Source organism: Oncorhynchus clarkii, chromosome 25 (genome assembly GCF_045791955.1).
Source record: "Oncorhynchus clarkii lewisi isolate Uvic-CL-2024 chromosome 25, UVic_Ocla_1.0, whole genome shotgun sequence".
Taxonomy (NCBI): Eukaryota; Metazoa; Chordata; class Actinopteri; order Salmoniformes; family Salmonidae; genus Oncorhynchus; species Oncorhynchus clarkii.
The window spans coordinates 11,512,424-11,533,368 of NC_092171.1; the positions used below are offsets into that span (position 1 = coordinate 11,512,424).

A 20,945-nucleotide genomic window follows, 5' to 3' on the forward strand; every position below is an offset into this window, starting at 1 on the left:
TCAGTGAAATCATCCCATATGAAGAGTCAACTCATTTAATTAAAGTTCAATTCGTAAACTAAATCGTTTTTGGAAGGATTTAATCATTTGCAATTATGTCTACTTTTGATAAGGTTTATGTTTGTCTCCATATGATATGGTAAATACGTATATATAAAAAACAGCTACATTTAAATGGTATTAATATTAATTTGCATATATTTCCGTTAATTCCCACGGAAAGTTTCCACCTCTGAATATTCCCCAAAATGTGCAACCCTAACCCTAAAATTAACCACACTGCTAACCCTAATGCCCAACCCTAACCTTAAATTAAGACCAAAAAGCACACACATTTTTACAATATAGCCAATTTTGACTTAAAGGGGAAATCGCTCAGTACTGTAACAGTGTTCTCTTCAGATGTGAAGTTGTCACCTCAGCCACTTTAACCCCACCCCCCCAAAACCATCATCATCACGCTACACTGGAGAGTCTGATAACTCATTAGAGACACATTCAACTGGAAAGGGAGAGAGAGTGGGGGTGACAAGGAGGGTACGCAGGCAAATTCAGTGTGGTCCCTTGAAACATCTAGTTGAAATGAGTGTGGGTGTTGGCGGCTGGTGGATCAAACAGGGGGTTAATGGCGTTTCTCTTTGCCCACGAACAGGCGCACACACAGACAGATACACATACACGCACACGCTCGCACACACATACAGAGAATAATCGGATTCCCACATGAACTATCTGTGGTGTTTCTGTGTGCATAGTGTGTGTGTAGGATCATGCATTCATATGTGTGCGTGTGTGTGTGTGCGCGCTGTGGTAATGGGGTTGTGTTTGAATATAGTCTGAATATAACACAGTGAGCTGGTAATTAAACTACAGAGTTAAACAGCCTTTCTAGTCTAAAGTGGGGTGATGATAATCCCCTGTTATACTGTGATTATGTTCTGTTGTGGAAGGAATGTGTTCTGATGCTTCAGATGTTGCTGTTGCTGTAGTGCTGCTGTTGCTGTAGTCCTGCTGTTGCTGTAGTGCTGCAGTTGCACTGTCAGTCTCCCCAAAAGGCTCAGGTGTGAGCCACACACACACACACACACACAGGAGGTGGATGAAGTCCATTATCCACACACACACACTGTAAAGCCCTTTTTCATGTGATGAAAAGTAGCATATAACTGCTATCCATTAGGACAAAAGGCTGCATCTGTGTTCGTGTGTACTTACATGGTCTCCATGGTGTGGTTCCTCCATTCTCCAGAGCGTAGCTGGTCCTGGGCCTGCTCCAGGTCAGAGATGGAGGTCTGGACTCTCAGAGACGGCTCGAGACCACGCTGTCTCTGAGCCCACACCTCCGCTGGCCCACGGAACGGACCCTAACACACAGGGGAAAGATGGGAAGCCATTATACAGACACCAGCGGGCATGACAAATACATCCCCAACATTCAAAACATTTTCCATTGATCAAACATGCTGTACTGTAAGTCAGAAGCCCTGCAGTGGTCTTTCCCGGTTTTCCTCTGTTCGATATCACGTCTTAATCAGAGGTTTGTCTCTAGTCTCTCCCGGCTCTCTCTCCCTTTTCTCTGCATCTTTCTCCATCTCTTTACCTCTATCCCTCTTTTCTATTTCTCCAACTCTTTCTATCATTCTCTTTCTTTCTTTCTTCTCTCTCTCTGATCCGTCCCCCCACCGGTAGTTATGGCTTAGCAGTAAATCCACAGCCAATTTAGTCTAATTCCTTCATCTAATTAGTAACTTTCCTTAGTCTTGGACTAGTTTAGTAACTTTCCTTGGTTACTAAAGCTTAGTAACTTTCCTTAGTCTACAGTAACTTTCCTTAGTTTAGTAACTATCTGTAGTCTACAGTATCTTTCCTTAGTAAATTAACTTTCCTTAATCTACAGTAACTTTTCTTAGTCTAGTTTAGTACCTTTCCTTAGTCTATTTAAGCAACTTGTAGTTAAGTAGCTTTCTTTATCCTAGTTAAGTAACTTTCCTTTGTGTAGTTTAGTAACTTTCCTTCGTGTAGTTAAGTAGCTTTCTTTATCCTAGTTAAGTAACTTTCCTTTGTGTAGTTTAGTAACTTTCCTTCGTCTAGTTAAGTAACTTTCTTTAGTTTGGTTAAGTACCTTTTCTTTGTGTAGTTAAGTAACTTTCCTCAGTCTAGTTTAGTAACTTCCCCTTGTCTCCACTAACTTCCCATAGTCCTTTAACTTTCCTTAGTCCTGTAACTTCTCTCAATGTGGTTGTGCTGTTCGGTAGCTGTTGTTTAGTGGAGTGACCTTCAGCTTTTGTTGCTGTTGGTTGGTTGGGGAGAGTAGCTAGCAGGGAGCCCCTGTCCTTGGTCCTATCACCACAGGATCAGCACCCTGGCCTGACCAGACCCAAACACTTCCCAAACAACCACCTCCACCTATCCATCACCACTGATGTTATCACACTGGGGACAGGCCTGGACTCACACTACTGGAGAACACACACACCAAGAACACTGGGAAACACAGGGAGGGAAAGAAAGAGGAAGAGAGGGAGCGAGAGGGAGGGAGGGAGGGAGAGAAGTGAAGACAAACGGGTGACAATGAGACAAAGGGAGAGACTGGGAAAGATAAAGGGAAGGAGAGAAGAAGGGAGGGAGATAGAGAGGTTGGTAGAGGCAGTGGTAGGAAGTAATAGAAAGAGCGTGAGGGGGGGAGGAGAAAGAGGGAGAGATAAAGAGAGGGATGAGGCAGAGGGAGGAGAGGAAATGGGGGTGAACCCTGTCCTTAGCGAGGGTAAAACACAGATAAATAATGTAGGCTCATCTCATCCATGGAGCAGTGTTAGACATCCCAGCCTTCTATAATGAATTCCTGTTAGCAAGAGCCAGATGGAGCCGGAGCAGGGTGTGCATAAGAGAGAGTGTGTGCGTGCATGTCTCTATGTGTATGCGTGTGTCTTTGTGTGTGTGTGTGTGTGTGTGTGCACCATCTCAGTGCCCGGGGTGAGGGACTCTGGGCTAATAAAAAGAGATGATCCACGCCTCATTTCTGCTCACTTATGTTTTACATTAATAGAAACCAATAATAGGAACCAGTTACCATAAAAGCCTTGGACCGTAAATAACACAAATGGCAAACGCTTCTCATCAAATCTTTCTCACAGCTGGACGAGATGACACGCCGGAATCCAGGGGTACTTAAAGAATTCTTCATCAAGGCTGTTTTAAATGGCGGAGTATTCCCTGGCGGAGGCCTGGTTTGATAGGCTCACTTTAATAGCGGCAGCTTGGGCTGACAGGACCTGCTGATCTGCCTGGATCGGAGGGTCTAAACGTCTTCCAGTGGCCCCGTGAGAGACACGCCGCCATGTTTTAATGATATCATTCTTTTTTAAGGGGAGTTTAAAGAATCATCTCACGGCACCACGCGCCCCCTTTCATCATCCTCACCAGGGGGAGAGCTCCTCCGATAATTTCTATGACACTTTGTTATCCCCATCTCTGGAGCCTGATTGGACCAGTCAGAGGAAGTGAGTGAACACATCTGTTTCCTCTAAGAGGCCTGAGACTTTACAGATATACTGCTATACTAGTAGTAGTACTGTTACTAAGTTCCTAGTAAGTCTTCTATACTAATACTGTTACTACTTCTATACAAATTTTGCCAGAGATCATTTTTTTGGTTGAGAAGTTTGCATTAAACAGATTTATCAAATATCTTAACAAGGAAAGTCTGATATACAAACATCAGTATGGCTTCAGAAAATCTCACTCTCCCCTACATGGCTGTTACTTACTTCATTGACGAAATTCAAGAGGCAAATGACCGCAAAGATCATACATTAGATATTTTTTATATATATTAATTTCATAATTCAGACAACAGCTAGGTCACCCATATTCAAGAACAACCCACTCTCAATTCTGAATGACCTATAGAGGCCCTATGATTTGGAATTGATACTCGCCTGATTCTGCCAAGCTGTCCCTGTCGTTGTTTAAAAAGGCACATACTGTCCATCACAGTTCTACACCCCAGACTTGACTGTCTGTTTAGATGTTCTATTCCTTTATCTCTTTTGCGTCTAGTTTTGATTTGATTGTTTGTTTGTCCACACTGCGGAATCTGTGTGATTTACTTTTTCCCCTCTTGCACATACTGTTGTTGTTTTTACTGTTACAAACTGTCCTTATATTTGTGCAAACAAACTAAACTAGAAAGAATGCTATACTGGTACTAATACTGTTACTATTAGGACTGTTATACTGCTACTACGTTTCTAATATGATTACTATACTGCTACTAAGTAACTAATATGATTACTATACTGCTACTAAGTTATTAATACGATTACTATACTGATACTAAGTTACTAATATGATTACTATACTGATACTAAGTTACTAATATGATTACTATACTGATACTAAGTTACTAATATGATTACTATACTGATACTAAGTTATTAATATGATTACTATACTGCTACTAGGTTACTAATACGATTACTATACTGCTACTATGATACTAATCCAGTACTATACTATACTAGACTGGTACTAATACTGTTACTAGTAAGACTGATATACTGCTACTAAGTTACTAATACGATTACTATACTGCTACTAAGTTACTAATACGATTACTATACTGCTACTAATACTGTTACTGCTAAGATTGCTATAACAGTACTGATACTGTTACTAATAAGACTGATATACTGATACTAATACTGTTACTAATAAGACTGATATACTGGTACTAATACTGTTACTAGTAAGAATGATATACTGGTACTAATACTGTTACTAGTAAGACTGATATACTGGTACTAATACTGTTACTAGTAAGACTGATATACTGGTACTAATACTGTTACTAATAAGAATGATATACTGGTACTAATAATGTTACTAGTAAGACTGCTATACTGATACTAAGATACTAATACGATTACTATACTGGTACCAATGCTGTTACTAATATAACCAGTGTTTTGCTTGTTACTGCTATACTGTTACTATAACTGCTATACTGTTACTAATAAGACTATACTGGTACTATAATGATACTAATAAGACAACTATACTGGTGCTATAATGATACTAATATGACAACCATACTGTACCAATGCTGTTACTAATATAGTGTTTTGCTTGTTACTGCTATACTGTTACTATAACTGCTATACTATAATGATACTAATAAGACAACTATACTGGTGCTATAATGATACTAATATGACAACCATACTGGTACTATACTGGTACTATAATGATACTAATAAGACAACTATACTGGTACTATTCTGGTACTATAAGGGTACTAATAAGACAACTATACTGGTACTATACTGGTACTTGACTGCTATACTTTTACTAATAACACTACTAGACTGGGAATATAGTGCAATGATATTTCTCTTTCCTTTCATTGCTGAGTATGTCTCACTTGTGGTTTCTTGCTGGGAATGGGAGGCAGGGGCTTGGCTCCAAAGGCTCTAGGGACTCCGAGAAAGGAGGGGGATGAGGGGCTGGTGTTACCCAGGAGAGAGGCTCTGTCCCTGGGAATGTTTCTGGGTGGCAGGGGCTTGGTCCTCCGGAGCCTCAGCTCCATCTCATCTGGCCCAGGTCTGAATGGAGAGTTGAATACTCCAGGGCACTACAGAGGCAGAACAGGATAGAGTGAAGGGAAAGACAGGGAATGTACAGTATCCTGTAAGCAATGCATTATCTACAAATACAGCATGGGAGAATAAACAGGAACTTTTTTTTAACACTTTGCCATACACCAGCCATTACTTACGCTTTACAGTAGTTGTACCAGTTACACTGGACATATGAGGAAAAGAGAGTGATTAAATGTTTTGTAAGAAATGACTGTTTGCTAGTGTGTTAATGCTGAGCAAGAACAAAAGCCTGCACGCACAGTGTCCCTCCGGGATTAGAGTTGGCCACTCCAGCTATAACTCCGACACAGGGCCAATGTAAATTCACACAGACTAAGAAAGTATTGTCCAAGCCCTAGCCTCAGACTTGCATCCCTTCAAATAGAGAGATTGGTCACAGACAGACAGACAGGGAAATAATAATTATTTCACATCGGACTGATCCACTGCTCTGCTTTAATTAGGAGACCAAAGCTTTGAGGAGCTCTGCTAGCTAACTACTATATATGCTAATAACTTCCTTTTTTAGGCCAGACTAGGAGTGGGACTGCCTTGGTGCTACTACTGTTGCCTGGCCACTGAAGAGGGACAGGGCAGGGTGGAATGTGTGTGTGTGTCTGTGCTTGCATGTAGCTGCTAGTTTCTGGCCACTGTGGGTAGAGGGACTTGAAGGGTGGTGTAGCATCGTAGCAGGGGGTAACACACTGTGAACCCACCCCGACTGGCCACCGCGCTGAGCTGGGGAAGAGCAATGATGTTGACCCCCTGAACAGGGGAAGTAAATCTATGTCAGAGCGGCCACTTGTGTCCAGCGGAGTGGCTGGCGTTAAGGATGAACTGTGGGAGACCCATCCATTTCCTGGTGACAAGGTCAGACAGTGGAGAGGAAAGGAGTCCCGCAAACATATGCACAGCCCACTACCACCCAGAGACACTTAACATTCTCTCTCTCTTCACTCTCATTTTCTTATAGCTATTTCCTTCTACTCTCTCTCTTCCCTCTCATTTTCTTATAGCTATTTCCTTCTACTCTCTCTCTCCCACCGTGTCCACAGCGCAGTGCCACAGAGAGACATTCACTTTTTTTTTTATACTCTTCCACTTCTTTGTTCATCTCTCTTCCACTCTCTTTCCTTCTCCTCTCTCCCGCCATACGCACAGCCCAGCGCCATTCTCTCGTTCACCATCTCTCTCACAATCAGCCTCTTTTATGCCCAATCTTTAACAGCTTCGGTCAAATGTCACAGTTCCGGTCCTTTTCAAACCCAATGATTCCCGGGCAACGTTTGTCATGACGCCTGTGTGAACCTCCCTTTACCGGAGTGGGGGTGATGATGGAAGCTGGACCGGTAAGTGGACAGGCGGACAGACACAGAATCTGCTGGAAAGATGATGACGACGAAAAGAGTGTACAGGCACCAAGGAAATGACTACCTGGTGGAGACACACCCACCCACACCCACTGACCAGCAACACACTACTTCATCTTCATTATGAGCACACCGGGGTGCCAGGAGAAAGAGCAGCCGTGTAAACCTCCCACTCAGCAGATACCTACAGCACACACACACACACACACACACACACACACACACACACACACACACACACACACACACACACACACACACACACACACACACACACACACACACACACACACACACACACACACACTACTGGACGTGCCCCCTAAATTATACATCCCCATCTCAATTACTGCCAATGCCACCCCCGCTAAAAGGAACATGAAGGCTTGTCAGTGGCAGTGGCTGTCCGCATGGCTCTCTGAATCCAGTGTGTGTGTGTGTACCTGCTTTGTGCTGAGTAGGAAGTGCATCCTCTGAGCCTGGACATTCTTCTCCTGCTCCTCTCTCTCCATGGCCATACGCTCCCTCTCTCTCCTCTGGAACTCTGAAAACTCCTCCAGATCCCTCCTACACACACACACACACACACACACACACACACACACACACACACACACACACACACAGAGAAAATATTGTTTGCAGTTTGTTTAGTGACCATTTACCCACTTGAGTGTGTGTGTGTTTTGTGTGTGTGTGTGTGCGTGCGTGCGCAGATGTGTGTGAGGGAGAAAGACTGAGTACACAGTGATCAGGGATCAGGGAGTTTCTTGCTACAAGTGAATCCCTGATCTCTCCTCTAGCAGGAAACACATGCTTAATGACTCCAATCAGGGCTGAGAGAGAGAGAGAGAGAGAGGGGGGCGGGGGGGAGAGTAAGAGAGAGAAAGAGAGCGAGAGAGGGGTAGAGAGAGTAAGAGAAAGAGAGGGAGAGAGAGAGGGAGAGAGAGGGAGGGAGCGAGAGAGATGAAGAGAGAGAGAGAGTGAAGCCGTCAGTGTGCCAGGCCGTGGGATGATGAATATATTCCATCAGTATAGCCAGGGCGCTCCATGACATCTGCTATCCGAGCTGTCTAAATGGGACACATTAAAAGCCCATACGCAATCTCATTTTACAATCACACACTGTTACTGTGTGGGGTAATAACTTAAGGGGAATCGGAAACAATTACTAAAACATACACACGCGCGCACGCAAACACAACGCAGTCAAACAGGCGCACACACAAAACGGACATGACAATGCGCGCGCGCCCACACACACACACACACACGCAAACGCACAAAGACATTAGACTAAAAGAAAAGCCCATCCAATTCATCAGAAAGCGAGAGGAAAAAAAAGGTAACCATTGCTCATCAGGCTTTCGTTCCCAAGCTGCTCTCAGTTTTCAATTATGTGCTCACAAAGGAGAATATTCATACCGTCCTAACGTAAGGTTACACACACCGCCGTATTGACATTTAAAAATCACCACCATTTCCCTGTGCGTCGCAGCATTTTCATTCCTCCCTCCACACAAGATTAAATGACAAAATAAATGAAATATGCAGAGTAGCGTGGCCCCCATTTGGCCACCTGGTGAAGGGGAAATTGCTTATTAATGTGAAAAGATGAAGTTGTGGGACAGTCTGTTTCAGGTTTCTCTCCCCTCTTTTTCCGCCGTCTCCGGCCACCGGTGTGTGTTAGTGTGTGTGTGTGTGTGTGCGCGCATCGCTGTATGCTGGTGGCTGTGTCGGTGACCTTTGCCTCCCTATATCCCAGGTTTATTATTAATTGCGGTGTAGTGGACAAAAGCCAAACAGATTTGTAACGGCTGAAGGGACCTCGATCTGTGTCACGGCTGAGCAGGAGAACATACAACCCTCATTACTTCTGATGGTCATGGGGAGGTGGGGGGGGGGGGGGGGGGGGGGGGGGGGGGTTGGGAGGAGCACGGGAGCAGCCCAACACGCGTGACCTTTCCGTGTCCTCAACACTCAACTCACACAGGAGAGAAGTTCAGTCGAAGCTGGGCAGAAGTTAGGCGGAACACTTTTCTAGGGGTTGACCTCTCTTTTAGGAAAGTTGTCTCGTGCTCAACTTAAACTGTCGAAGCACATTAATGATAGTTAGCAATTAGGGAAAGCAAAATCAGATAGGAGAGAAATATTACAGTGGTCAGAGTGTACAATAACGTAGTTGTACTAGATGGTCTAGATATTTGTGATATATTCTTACAAATCTGTCTTTTATGAGAATTTGTACTTGTCTGTTAGACATGGTTCATCTTTGTTTTTGTATGTCTTGTGTACATGTCGAGACTGTTCAATGTGCTTTAAATAAAGCTTGACGTGATTTGATGAAACAGGGAACATTTTCATTGTAAAATCATATAGGCCTTTTCGTATATGTATATCAATTACAAAGCATATAAACAAAAAACAGGTCATTAAATATAACATATGAGTATACATACAACTCATTTACAAAATACTGCTCGCAACATTTAACCTGTTTAAAGGGTCGAATAGGATGTCAAGGAAATACTACTTCAATGAAAACATTTCTAAATCAACAGTGTTGGATCCGTATTGGAACACAAATCTCCTTTTCATGTTGTACACGTCAGATCCCAGCAGCTGTTCTGTTGCCCCTGTTGAAACAATGACGATGATGACAGTGTATTACAGGATAAAGACATGCATACAGCTGCTTTACCTATATTTAAAATCTCGGGGCATAGAGCTGGGTACGGGTAGAGTGGGGTGATGGGGAAATCATAGCCTGGTGCATTGTGGGGTAGCGGGGTGGGGTAGCAGGCCGGCCCGTCCGGCCTCCAGGCCAACACCGGAGCAGCTAATTGGCTCTCCTAAATATTTAATGACCGTACAAGCCGATTGGCTGTTTTAATTGTTCCAATTAAATAATTCAATAGCTGGCAGGGAGGGAATATTCAGCAGTCCATTAACTTCCAGTGTCTGACTCGATATATTGACCTCTGACCTATGACCTCTAATAGAGCAGGCCTCAACCCTGACCAACCTTTAACCCTACCACGGCAGAGGACACACAACATCATCACCATCAACAGGACAAGTTTACTACAATTATATACAATTATATAGAATCACAAAACAGAAGTTAACCAGGTTTGTTTACTCAACAGATTCCTTCCTGTAACAAGAAGAAACAGAGGATTTCCAGGATGAGGTGTCAACTTCAACAAAAAAAACAAACCCCCCAAAAAACTGAAAAAACCCAAAAAAGTGATGACAACCAAAAGCAATATTTTTTTCATCACTTTCCTTCCTGTAAGCGAGGTACTTCCTAACGAGTCAGTGACTGAACTGGAGAGCAACAGGCTTTTCACACAGAGACAAAACCCTCCAATCAAAGCCAGTGTGTACGTGACCTCCTCTACACCCCTGGTGTAGAGTCAGGAAGTGTGTATGAGCTAACTGGAGGACCGGTCCTCCCAGATCTCCTTTCATGGATGTCCTTGAGCCGAGAACCGGGACGCGACACAGAGAGTAAAATCCCTCAGCCTCACCACTCCGAGTCCATAAATTTCCCTCAGCCCGCGATGAGTTAAAAGATTTTGCCACGTTAGAACATTACAGAGAGAATTTATCTGATTATGGCAGTAATAATTACCCAGCTGTTTATTGCAGATAGAATAATAATTCATGCAGGCAACAGGCCGTGGTGGCAATGACACTCCGCATTTAGTAAATATGCAAACGGCTCCCTCCTAATTGCCCAGGCTCGCAGGATGCCCTTATTAAGCAGCACAACTTTAAGTGTCTTCCTGACAAGTGATAAATTGTTGTGTTGCACCAACTCTAGTCGCTTGAATTACAGTGGTGCCGAGAGGTCCTGACTTCATTAGGCTATGCAGGAGGGGACAGCTCCATGAAGATGGACACGCTAACATGGTGAACCCCGGCCAGGGGGAGAGCGGGAAGGAGGGAGAGAGAGAGAGAGCGTCGGGCGGTGCGGTTAATGAAATGACACAGATGGTTTTGTATGGGGAGATCCGTCAGTGAGGAGCAGGAAGAAAGAGAGAGAGAGAGAGAAAGAGATGGTCCTCCCGTCGGGCCGTCTCCCGTCATTGGCATGCCAGGCCAGTCGGCCTGCACTAAATGGGAGCCATTAGTAAAACTTTGAATAATTTATGCAGCGGACAGACAGAGGGGTGGAGGGATGGTGGGAGGGAGGGAGAGGCGGATTAAAAAGCGGACCTTTGCGGGGTGAGTGATCGGGCAGTGTGAGATCCGAGGGGCCCTGGCGAACACAGAAAGGATATTTTAAATAAACGTGGCGCTGCGTTAATTGATCGCGCCCCAGAAGCACTAAATAAACAAGTGATTAACTGGCGAGAGGACGACCTCTCCATGGAGAGGAGCAGCCAGAGAGGAGGGGCTCAATGGCCGTGTGTGTGTGTGTGTGTCTCTGGGAATGATAGACAGGAAAACATTGAGATGGCAACATTGTCCTGACTCTCACCGATATCTCCCACATTACCCACAACCATCTCATCCACTCTCATCCACTCTCACCCACAGCCAGTTTATCACAACACATAGTCTGCCTCCCAACAACCTATTTGGTCTATGAATCAGATCATATTTGGCCTATGAGTCCAGATAAATACTGGTAAATACCGAGGCTGAATATAGGGGAACAGGCCTAATTGAAATCTCTACGTATTTGGTCATTTTGTGTGTCCTATACCTTAAACGGGGAAGCAGGCTTCCAGGTTAAACGTCACAACTGTCACCTACCTGGTGTTTGTGTTACCCTCTCAACACCACAGAACCACTGTGTTTGAGGACTAACAAATGCTCATAAAGATGACAGGTGACGTGTGGGTTGTCGTGCTAGAATCTTACAGAGACGTCATGAAAATGCAAATGTAACCAGGTTCTATCGTACCCATCATGTCCCTAGCTATCCCGTGGCACACATACCAGTATAACCTAGGTCTGCTGTAGCTGTGCAGGTGTCTGAGGTGACACAACTCAGAGGTGACAAACCTCATTACTTCTCACCAGGCCTGCCTACCTCTGGAGGGAGGGGGGAGTCAGTGATCCGACGAGCACTTAACAAATTTACATTTAATTTTAGCTGAAGCCTTAAGATATTTTTACCCCCCCCACGAAAATATATTAGCGACATAAAAAATGTGACTTAAACGTACATTTTTTCTTTACTGTATAAAATAAACGATGGCATCTTTTTCGGCCCCTGGAGCCTAGCATGTTTTATTAATGACAGAGCTCTCGCTGAAAAAAATCACAGGCACATTTTTTTTATTTTGTCACGTCGTTCGCTGGCCACCCAAGGCACTTCTGAATCCTTTTTTTTCTCCTTCAGGTTACCGGTACACATGTATAGCGATCATACTCTCCGCCTCTAGATTAATCAGATCAATTCATCTCTGCCCAAGCACCCAGAGTGAATTCCTGTTAAGCATAAAGTCTGCTCCATGTTAACTAATAGGAGTCTCCTGGTGCCACGATACACATTAACATAACACCCAGACCTTCTCAGACTTTCTTTCACACGACAAAGACTGGCCAATAGGAAGAGTGATGTAGCACTCTGTAAAGAAAACACATCTATTCCAATACCCTACAACTTATCCTCCGAAATAAATATTCAAACTGGAATAATGAATACATAATTGGGTATGTACTGAATCGACTGAAAAAGGGAGAGAGAACTCACCAGAGACATTTGTATAGTACATAGCTCGACACAGACTATTTATCTCTGTTAATATCTCTGGTATGTTACCTACTATAGACTATAGGCTTCCATCAGTCCTGTTAATGTATAGTACCTAATCTGTTTGTTTTTGCGGGCCAGTCCCTCCATGTATCTCTTGCGTGCGTAGTAGTTATGGTTGTATTTCCTCACGCAGTAACCTCTCCACCTCTGCTGTATCTGTCGGAGAAAAACACAGCAACACACATCTATAGTTAACTTAACAATCCACTAGTTAGATGGGATGGGACCGAACTGACAATTTTAGTGTCAACATCACTACAACGGTTGTTGTTGGTATAAAATACAACTTTGTGCAAACTGGACTGGCAACACTTGCTTTAGAGGTCCCTTGCATTTATGTCAGTTTGACTTGACACACACACACACACACACACGTACGCATGCACGGTGTGGACGCACACACGCAAACACCCACACATACACCCACACACACACACACACACGTACGCATGCACGGTATGGACGCACACACGCAAACACCCACACACAACGAGTGTGCCCCTAAGCTGGGGCCAGATCTCTAAACAGAGGGGAGTGGATGTCCTTCACTCTAATTAAAAGATTAAACAATAGCAGGTAGAAGAATTATCAGAAGAGGGGAGCCAGGAGAAAAATAAATAAGACCAAAATGAGAATTGCGATTGATCCGCAGTCAATAGATCATTTTAAATAAAGTAATTGCCCGGCTCGCAACTCAAAGTTCTTGTTGACCTTTTTTTGACTAGTGAAATCAATGATGCATATTGGCCGGGTTAAATCTAATCAAAAGTCTCGGGCCTCTTGTAAACACTGTTTTCTATTAACGTGCTAATACATTAGCCTCCGCTAGAGCGACGATGATAAAGACATCGGAGGAAGAGGAAGAAAAAGGACTAGAATAAAAATTGATTGAAAAGGAAGTGCCACAAGGGGATTCAGAGATGATTGTATCTTTTTTTTCTGGTCAATGAGAGGCGGTGGGTGGATATGTCCTTCACACACACACACACACGCAGAGTGAGAGACTGAGTTTATCACACACAACATACTGGTTGTCCAAAGTTCACTACACTTGTGCATGCAGCTTTTTCAGTGGGCCCTTTTAAAAATTGCGTCTTCACTCCGGTGGGTTGGACACACTACCCATGAAAATGTCACAACATTTTCAATGTAGATGATTCTAAAACAGCATCTCAGTAAACATGATTGTACTACATGTTGGTGTCACTGTCGCTTGTTTCTTCTAGATCCCTCTCATCAGTTGGTGGGCTGGTGATTCCTTGGAATTGATTCGACCAGGTTTAAACCCGACTTCATGGTGATGTAAGAAGGTGGAGAAGAAAACAACTCGAATATGAGAGTTGCTGATATGGTCAGCAGTGTACAGTACATGTACAGTTGAAATCTTCCCACTTACAAATACAATCGTGTAGTTACGGAAAACATTTTTGTTGTTGTTGAAAGAAACAAATATAAATTAAAACCAAAACATTAGCACGAGGCCCTATTTGTTTCATTTGAGGATAACATTTTGTATAATTTGAATGAAATGCTTAGACCTTTCAAGACCGCCCAGCATTTCACAACAACCATTTTTACAATAATCCTTCCTTTTTTAAAAATGTTTTATTTGATCAGATTTTGACATCCCTTCAGAGTCCTGACCGTATGACATGTTTTACAGGAGTAGTAAAGCAGGTCTATCCTGCTGCCAAGCTTCTGTTCTCCTCTAAGTGCCGACATGACCTTTAACCTTTGGCCCCGTGACCTCAGGCACTTGGTCAGACCCAGATGGCTGCATGTAACATGAGCCTGACTAAAACACCGGGCCTGGACTTCTTTATGTGTTTGGATAACTGTCTGTCATAAAACTTTTCCTCAAATTTCAGTGGTTTCAGCGAATGTCCAAACAACTCACTGGTAATATGCCCTTCTTCAATAAAGCATAGAATTTTGTGGGCTTATAAAAAAATCTTTAACAATTTCACTTGGGGTGGAACAGAGCGGCTATATGGAATTGTAAAATATAAGGTTTCAATGCGATATCCTCGCATAAAAGTGCCAAAGCGTCACTCAAATGCAAAGGCTTTTGATTTATAGGTTGTGTGGTAGGAGTTGTTAAACTGGTCAAATGGGACTTATGACGATATGGGCCGTGACAGAGAGATCTGCTCTAGAGGAAAAGCCAGCAGAAAAGTTTTTAAATCAGATATTTGTCACAGCTTAGCTTAAAATGCTAATAATAAGGTTAAACATGCTAACTTCTCTCCTGACTGGTTTAGCATAACTGAGTAAAACTATTCAATTTAGTTTCATCATAAATACCTGTGCAAAAGGGTATAATATAATTTCAGAGATTTTTCTGCCATTGAAATCCTTGGGCCTAAGTGTTTTTTTGGGTCGCCCAAGTCCAAACAGTGTTAATTCATTTTCGGGATGGAAAAATGCTTTCAACGTTACTTTAAATGACTGAAACCACATTTAAAGTATGTAGAAAAGATAATGGACCTATATATTTTTTAAGAATATAATCTTTGATAAGTAACAATTACCAAGATAAAAGCTAGACAATTGAAAATTCCAAAAACAATGAATTTAGCAGTATAGATTTTCTTATTATGTTTGAGCAAAATAACACATAATTGCTGGAAATAAGCTTTAAAGCCACAACATTTTCTCTCAGCTGCATGGCAAAATAGAATTGCAGGAAATTTGCTTTAAAACTTCTCAAATTTGTCTCAGCTTAATGGTAGACTCAGCGAAATGACGTTGCCAAGGCTCCCATACAGTCACGCAGTATCTGTGGTTGTGCACAAGTTCGCTTCATGCTGTTCACAGCGTGGTAAGCAGGGCACCAAAACAGCAGAGAAGTTGAGCCTCGCGTTTCAACGCTCTTAGTTGTTTGCGTAAATTGACCCACTATACCGTTTACTTTCTGCATCTACGTCAAAATCGCTGAGTCTACCTTTAGTAGAGAAATGTGTCGAATTGCAGTGAATCGGCTCAAAAATGCTAAAATGTCGCTGCACCGCTAAAATGGAGGTGTCCAAAATGTTCTCTAAGATTCAGCAGCGCCGACGGGACGACCGCGTCCCCTGCCACGCCCCTGCCACGCCCCTGCAACACCCCTGCCACACCCACCACCTAAGACCCTTTTTGATCCGGAAAAAAACCTGAATTTAATTTAAATAGGATTGTCTGATCAAAACTGCGTATTAAAATCTAGACTAAATGTAATAATAATTTTGCCCATCCAATGCAAATGAATACTGATAACATTCCATTAGAATCAATTCCTGTATGGTATATAGGTAGAAGTACCCCCCCCCCATAGGGACAGAGACACTGGTGGTGAAATGAAGCAGCACCGCAGAACTATTCGTGGGGATCACATTGTGAGACCAGGGGACTCTCCATTTGCTAAAACAGACAGTGTGATATTTACCCTGACGGACATCTCGTGGTAGAAATTCATCTTCATGATAAAATATGCGGCCTGTGAACAAAAGGAGAGACAGCGTTACATCTCTGTCGCCTTATCCAGGCTCTCTGATCTGTCCTGAGCAGCCCGGAGATAAAGAAGTCTTTATACCTTATACATAATACGTCTCATAGACACCACGGAGAGAGAGAGAGAGAGAGAGAGAGAGAGAGAGAGAGAGAGAGGGAAAGAGTGTGTGTGCGTGCACGTGCAAGCTTGTGTCTGTGTGTGTGTGTGTCGAGGGAGAGGGAGGTATAAGTCAGACTTTGTATTGAGGGGACGGGGCTCCTCTCTTAATGCATAATGCAGACAAGGCCAAGAAAATGTATGGTAGTCAAGCTGGGAGCTAATGGAGATGTATGATGGTCCAGCGCTCTCCGCCGGGTTTGATAACCAATGACGCTCCAGCCAGGATAGACTAACAAAGGCCAGAATATTCACACGGCTCGCCTCACGCCTCGTTCCGCTGTGCCCAGACCACTGGGGGCACATTGACAGGAGCAAACTTGAGAGAACTATATAAAAGGAATTCATATCTCAAACATGTCTCTTTTTAATAACGACATAAGAAAGAGGGAACGCTCAGGGAGGAAGACAAAGACGTGAAAGACGAGAGGAAGTTTGGCCAAATGCGGAGATGAGAGTTCAGAGGGGAAAATAAGGGTGTTGGTTTTGAGTCATGTATAATAACTCTGCAAAGTCTGAACTCATAAAACGTTGTTTTGGTCATTTTGAGAGATTCAATGAGATTCTGTTTTATTTTTCAGATACTGTGTGTGTCTGGTGACATGTCCTTTACCTAACATTAAATCAGGGTTTATCCCCAGATTCCAGCTTGTGAACGCTTCCCAAATGTGCCTGGCAGTTGTGCTTTACCAAACAGTCAATTTAGGAGGTGATAAATAGCTGTTGTGATTTGTTTACAAAACTCAATCCAGAGAAAATTATTCGTGAGAGCAGTGGGGATTGGATTTTGTATCAACAATCTGTTCAATTAAGAAGCAGTTGGAGCTAATCTAAACCCTCCCACCATCCCTCCCTCTTTACCCTCTTCCTCTCTCGTTTATGCATTCCAGAAGCGATAGAGCCGCAATTCCATACCATATGACTTCGTATTCCTAAGTGCTAATTTCCAAATGTGTAATAGGTGAATTATATGTCTTCAGGTCAGAGTTGCGGCTTCTGAATATAGCAATTGAATTTTAATGTATGCTATCATAACATAATCAATATATCCGTAGCATTTCAGCGGCTAACGTACCTTCACCATTTGTCTGAAATGTGCCCTTGCTGTGAATCCTCGCCATATCTTCTGAATAATGGTGGCCTTCCTGTGTAGGTGACTGGGAGAAATGGTTATGAAAACATATGCTTTTATAAAGAAGAAATATGAAGAGATTAATGTATTGGTATAAGACAATATGGGATATACTATGTAGAGTATGTGGACTAGTATTTCGACTTGCCGATAATCTGCAGAAAAAAGGAAAGGGAAAGATATATGTACAAATCTGTATTTTGGTTGAGTTGAAAGGTCACGATAAGAGATAGTCCACCCCCCTGCACACAGGACAATGCACAGCAACCTTTACTTAAGGCTTTTCAATTATGTCCAGCGATCATGGCTCCCAGAGCAAGCAGACATTTGTATTCATCATCAAACATACTCTAAATACAAGTCTACTGCGATTCCAGCCTCAACGAGGCCATCAATTTCCAAAAGGCCATTTATATGCCCAGAAAATCAATGCTTATAGGGGGGATATGGTAACCCGGGAGTTGCACTTAAGAAGCTCAAAATGTGGCTAATTAGCCACTTAACACATTGATCAATTAACTAAAGTAATCTGAATTAACCTGCAGTCTGGAGGTTTGTCAGCTGACCCTGCAAAATGGTGTTAGGGTCACAGTACAAGGCAGAGAGTGGAATAGGCCTTTATTTCCCTCAGCCATTTGCACATCTCTATAACACCAAGAGGGGGTCATTTCATACTGTAAAGTGATCATTTAGGTTTTGGGGGGTGGGGGTTCTTCTCAGGGTAATGCGGCTGAAGGTCAATTTTTATTTGGGAGTGAAGAAAAGGTGCAGTGTTTTGATAAAGAATACTACAAATTAGGTGTGTATTCATTCTTTGAAATTGCACGCGTGAAAATAGGTATGGTTCGGGGGATGAAATTAGGAGTTTGTGTTATAATTATTGTTACAATGTCAACGTTAATTTATGTACAAGGAAAAACCCTTTTGCAACAAAATGAGCTATTTTTAAACTCCCACACACATCTCTTACCGGAGGTAGGCCCGCACCTGGCATCCCCTGAACCAACTCTGTATTAGGATGGCTGCTTCGTTCTCTCTCTGTCTGTTCTCCTCGGCTATCCTAGACTCACGCCAACACAGCAAATGCAGAAATGTACGAGCATGCATGGTTCAACCAAGTCAGATGTCTGTTCATCATACTATAAAAGGCATCCGCTGTAGTTGTTGTTGCTGTAAGCAAAGCTGCCTGACTAGCTAGCTACCGGTACAGTAGCTAGCTAATGTAAGCTAGCTACAGTAGCTACTTTTTTTCCCCCTCTCAACTTTAAAACAGTTACGCCAGGCACTGTTAGAAATAGTTCACCGTGTTACAGGGTGTTGGTGACAAGTTAAATGTGCATGCTGCAACTGCTGCATGAACGTTACCTGTTTCTGGTGAAATATTCTTCTTTAATTCGTTCGATCTCATTCTGCAACCTGACCAAACTAGCCATGCTCTCTCCGGAACGAGACGCAAGAGTTTACATGTTCCCTTGACAACGAGAGAGACAACCGTGTTTCCTTTTTCGTTTTGCGCGTCTCTACTATGGGGGTGGGAAAGTTATGGGCACCGGGCGATTGTCAAATGTTTTTCTCTTCTCGATAGAAGCCAACTTGTAAGGTAGTCTGGCCATTGTTTGGCTGAATAAGCACAGGAAAAAAAACATTCGTGGACCTGTGTATTACTAGAGGACGCTGTTGTGTGTGCATTTATTTTTCCACCCTTGCAATTTGCTCTGACTTGTAGCCTTTGCCCAGCGAATTGTATCAGATGGGGGAAGTGCATTTGAACGTTATATGAAAATGATAGTTATCTATTATCTGAATATTGCAAGCATTGTGTAGGTTACCTGTGTTTTTCAAATAATATGTTTTATCAATTATATTTACCGCAAGAAAAATGAAGGTAAATTGATGGATTATTTACTGTATCTGACTTAAATTACTAACATAATACTATATTATTATTATATAATACCTATATTTACCTGCTGTGAGAAAGTCACATGTCACATGGCAAAGGAAGGTGCTGTACAACATATTTTAGATGAAGTCAGGTGTTTTATTTAGGTCTACAGCACGGTGATAGCGGTAGGCAGTTCAATTGACATTTTACAAAATGGATCGAGAAAAATAAGATGCATAAAAACAGCTGGAATATAATCTTTCTAGCAAAACACTCTTTAGTGAACTTCAACTATTTGCCATTGAGCTGCCTGGCTCACAACAAGCATTTAGGCCAACACTGAAAATGGAGGACTGCAGGCAGCTACGAAGTCATACTTATTCTGTTCTCTACAGTCTGTCAGTGTTTTGACGGTTTTCAATCACCACATTGAGCCGCTGAACATCTACCTCTGTGGAGAGCGCCTCTTCTTGGTCACGTTCCCCTTCTCCTTCTCTCTCTCCCTCTCTCTCTCTCTCTCTCTCGGCTCCACTCTCTTTCCCTCGTTTTAAATGCTGACAGATCCCAGGATGCAGAATGTCGGAGTGACGATTGATCTGTCAGTGCTCACCAACTCTCAGCCTGCTCCCATCCCGACGTTATCGCCCCTCATCACAGAGTTATCAGTTTATTCTTCCCCCCTTTCCATCCCTCCCTCCCCTCTTTCCCTCCTATCCACACGTCAAATATTCTGCCTTGGCAATAGAGGCAAGGTGTCCATCCGCCAGCTTCCTCCCTCCCTCACTCCCTCCCTCCCTCCCTTCCTGCAATACAGATAACCAGCGAGGACGGGCTCAGCAAGCGGAAAGACGCAGGCCAATTTGCTGTCCCTCCACTGTGGTGCTGGCCGGTAGAGTTATGGGGAGAAGGGTGACCCCATGGCAGCCAGGCCCATCCATCGGGGGCTGCAGTGGGCTGGCCACCCTGGTAATTGCCCTGGAAGTGTTGTTTTGACAAGGCAGACGGGTGTAAGCCATCACTCCTGGCGCACGTTGATGAGGTGTCACCTGGAGAGGCTGTGGAGAGGCAGGCTGTTTACACGGCGCCAGGTGACCCACTTCTGCCCAGATTGAGACCGCCGGAGATGCAGACACACACCTCAACACCTCCCCAAACAGTGTGAATACAGCCATGTGCCCAATTACACACAGGCACACATATCTTTATATATTATATTGTTCTAACGTTATACAATTATTTTTCATATTACTTATCAACTAACCCATATACACTTAATTTTGCCCACTGTGCCGTAGGCCTGCATTAGGCCTGTGTGTGTAAGCCGTGGTCTTTACTGAGGTAAGGCAGATGAAATAGCCAGCTCCAGGCTAGGGCCACATTGTGCATGTCATTTACCAATCCTCTGGTCACCTCTCACAGCCAGAACACTCATCCTCCTTCCTGCCCATTGTCTCTTAATGAGGGCCACAAGGGCTGGGGCCAGGGTTGCTCATATAG

General features: G+C 43.3%; 1 protein-coding gene across 3 annotated transcripts in view; it reads right to left on the reverse strand.

The window, feature by feature from the left end:
* The window catches only part of LOC139383907 (spermatogenesis associated 17), a 60,668-nt gene extending 41,526 nt beyond the window's left edge, over positions 1-19,142 (reverse strand). For 2 of the 3 annotated variants that reach the window (XM_071128511.1, XM_071128512.1), the window contains exons 1-8: positions 18,929-19,142; positions 18,534-18,623; positions 17,507-17,588; positions 16,210-16,260; positions 12,838-12,941; positions 7,453-7,576; positions 5,423-5,632; positions 1,216-1,364 (exon numbers count right to left, since the gene is read on the reverse strand). In XM_071128511.1, coding sequence (XP_070984612.1) covers positions 1,216-1,364; positions 5,423-5,632; positions 7,453-7,576; positions 12,838-12,941; positions 16,210-16,260; positions 17,507-17,588; positions 18,534-18,623; positions 18,929-18,996 — 878 coding nt within the window. In that variant the 5' untranslated portion in view covers positions 18,997-19,142. The remainder of the gene's footprint in view (positions 1-1,215; positions 1,365-5,422; positions 5,633-7,452; positions 7,577-12,837; positions 12,942-16,209; positions 16,261-17,506; positions 17,589-18,533; positions 18,624-18,928) is intronic. The other variant, XM_071128513.1, reaches the window with a different exon arrangement.
* Between the last annotated feature and the right edge of the window lie 1,803 nt (positions 19,143-20,945).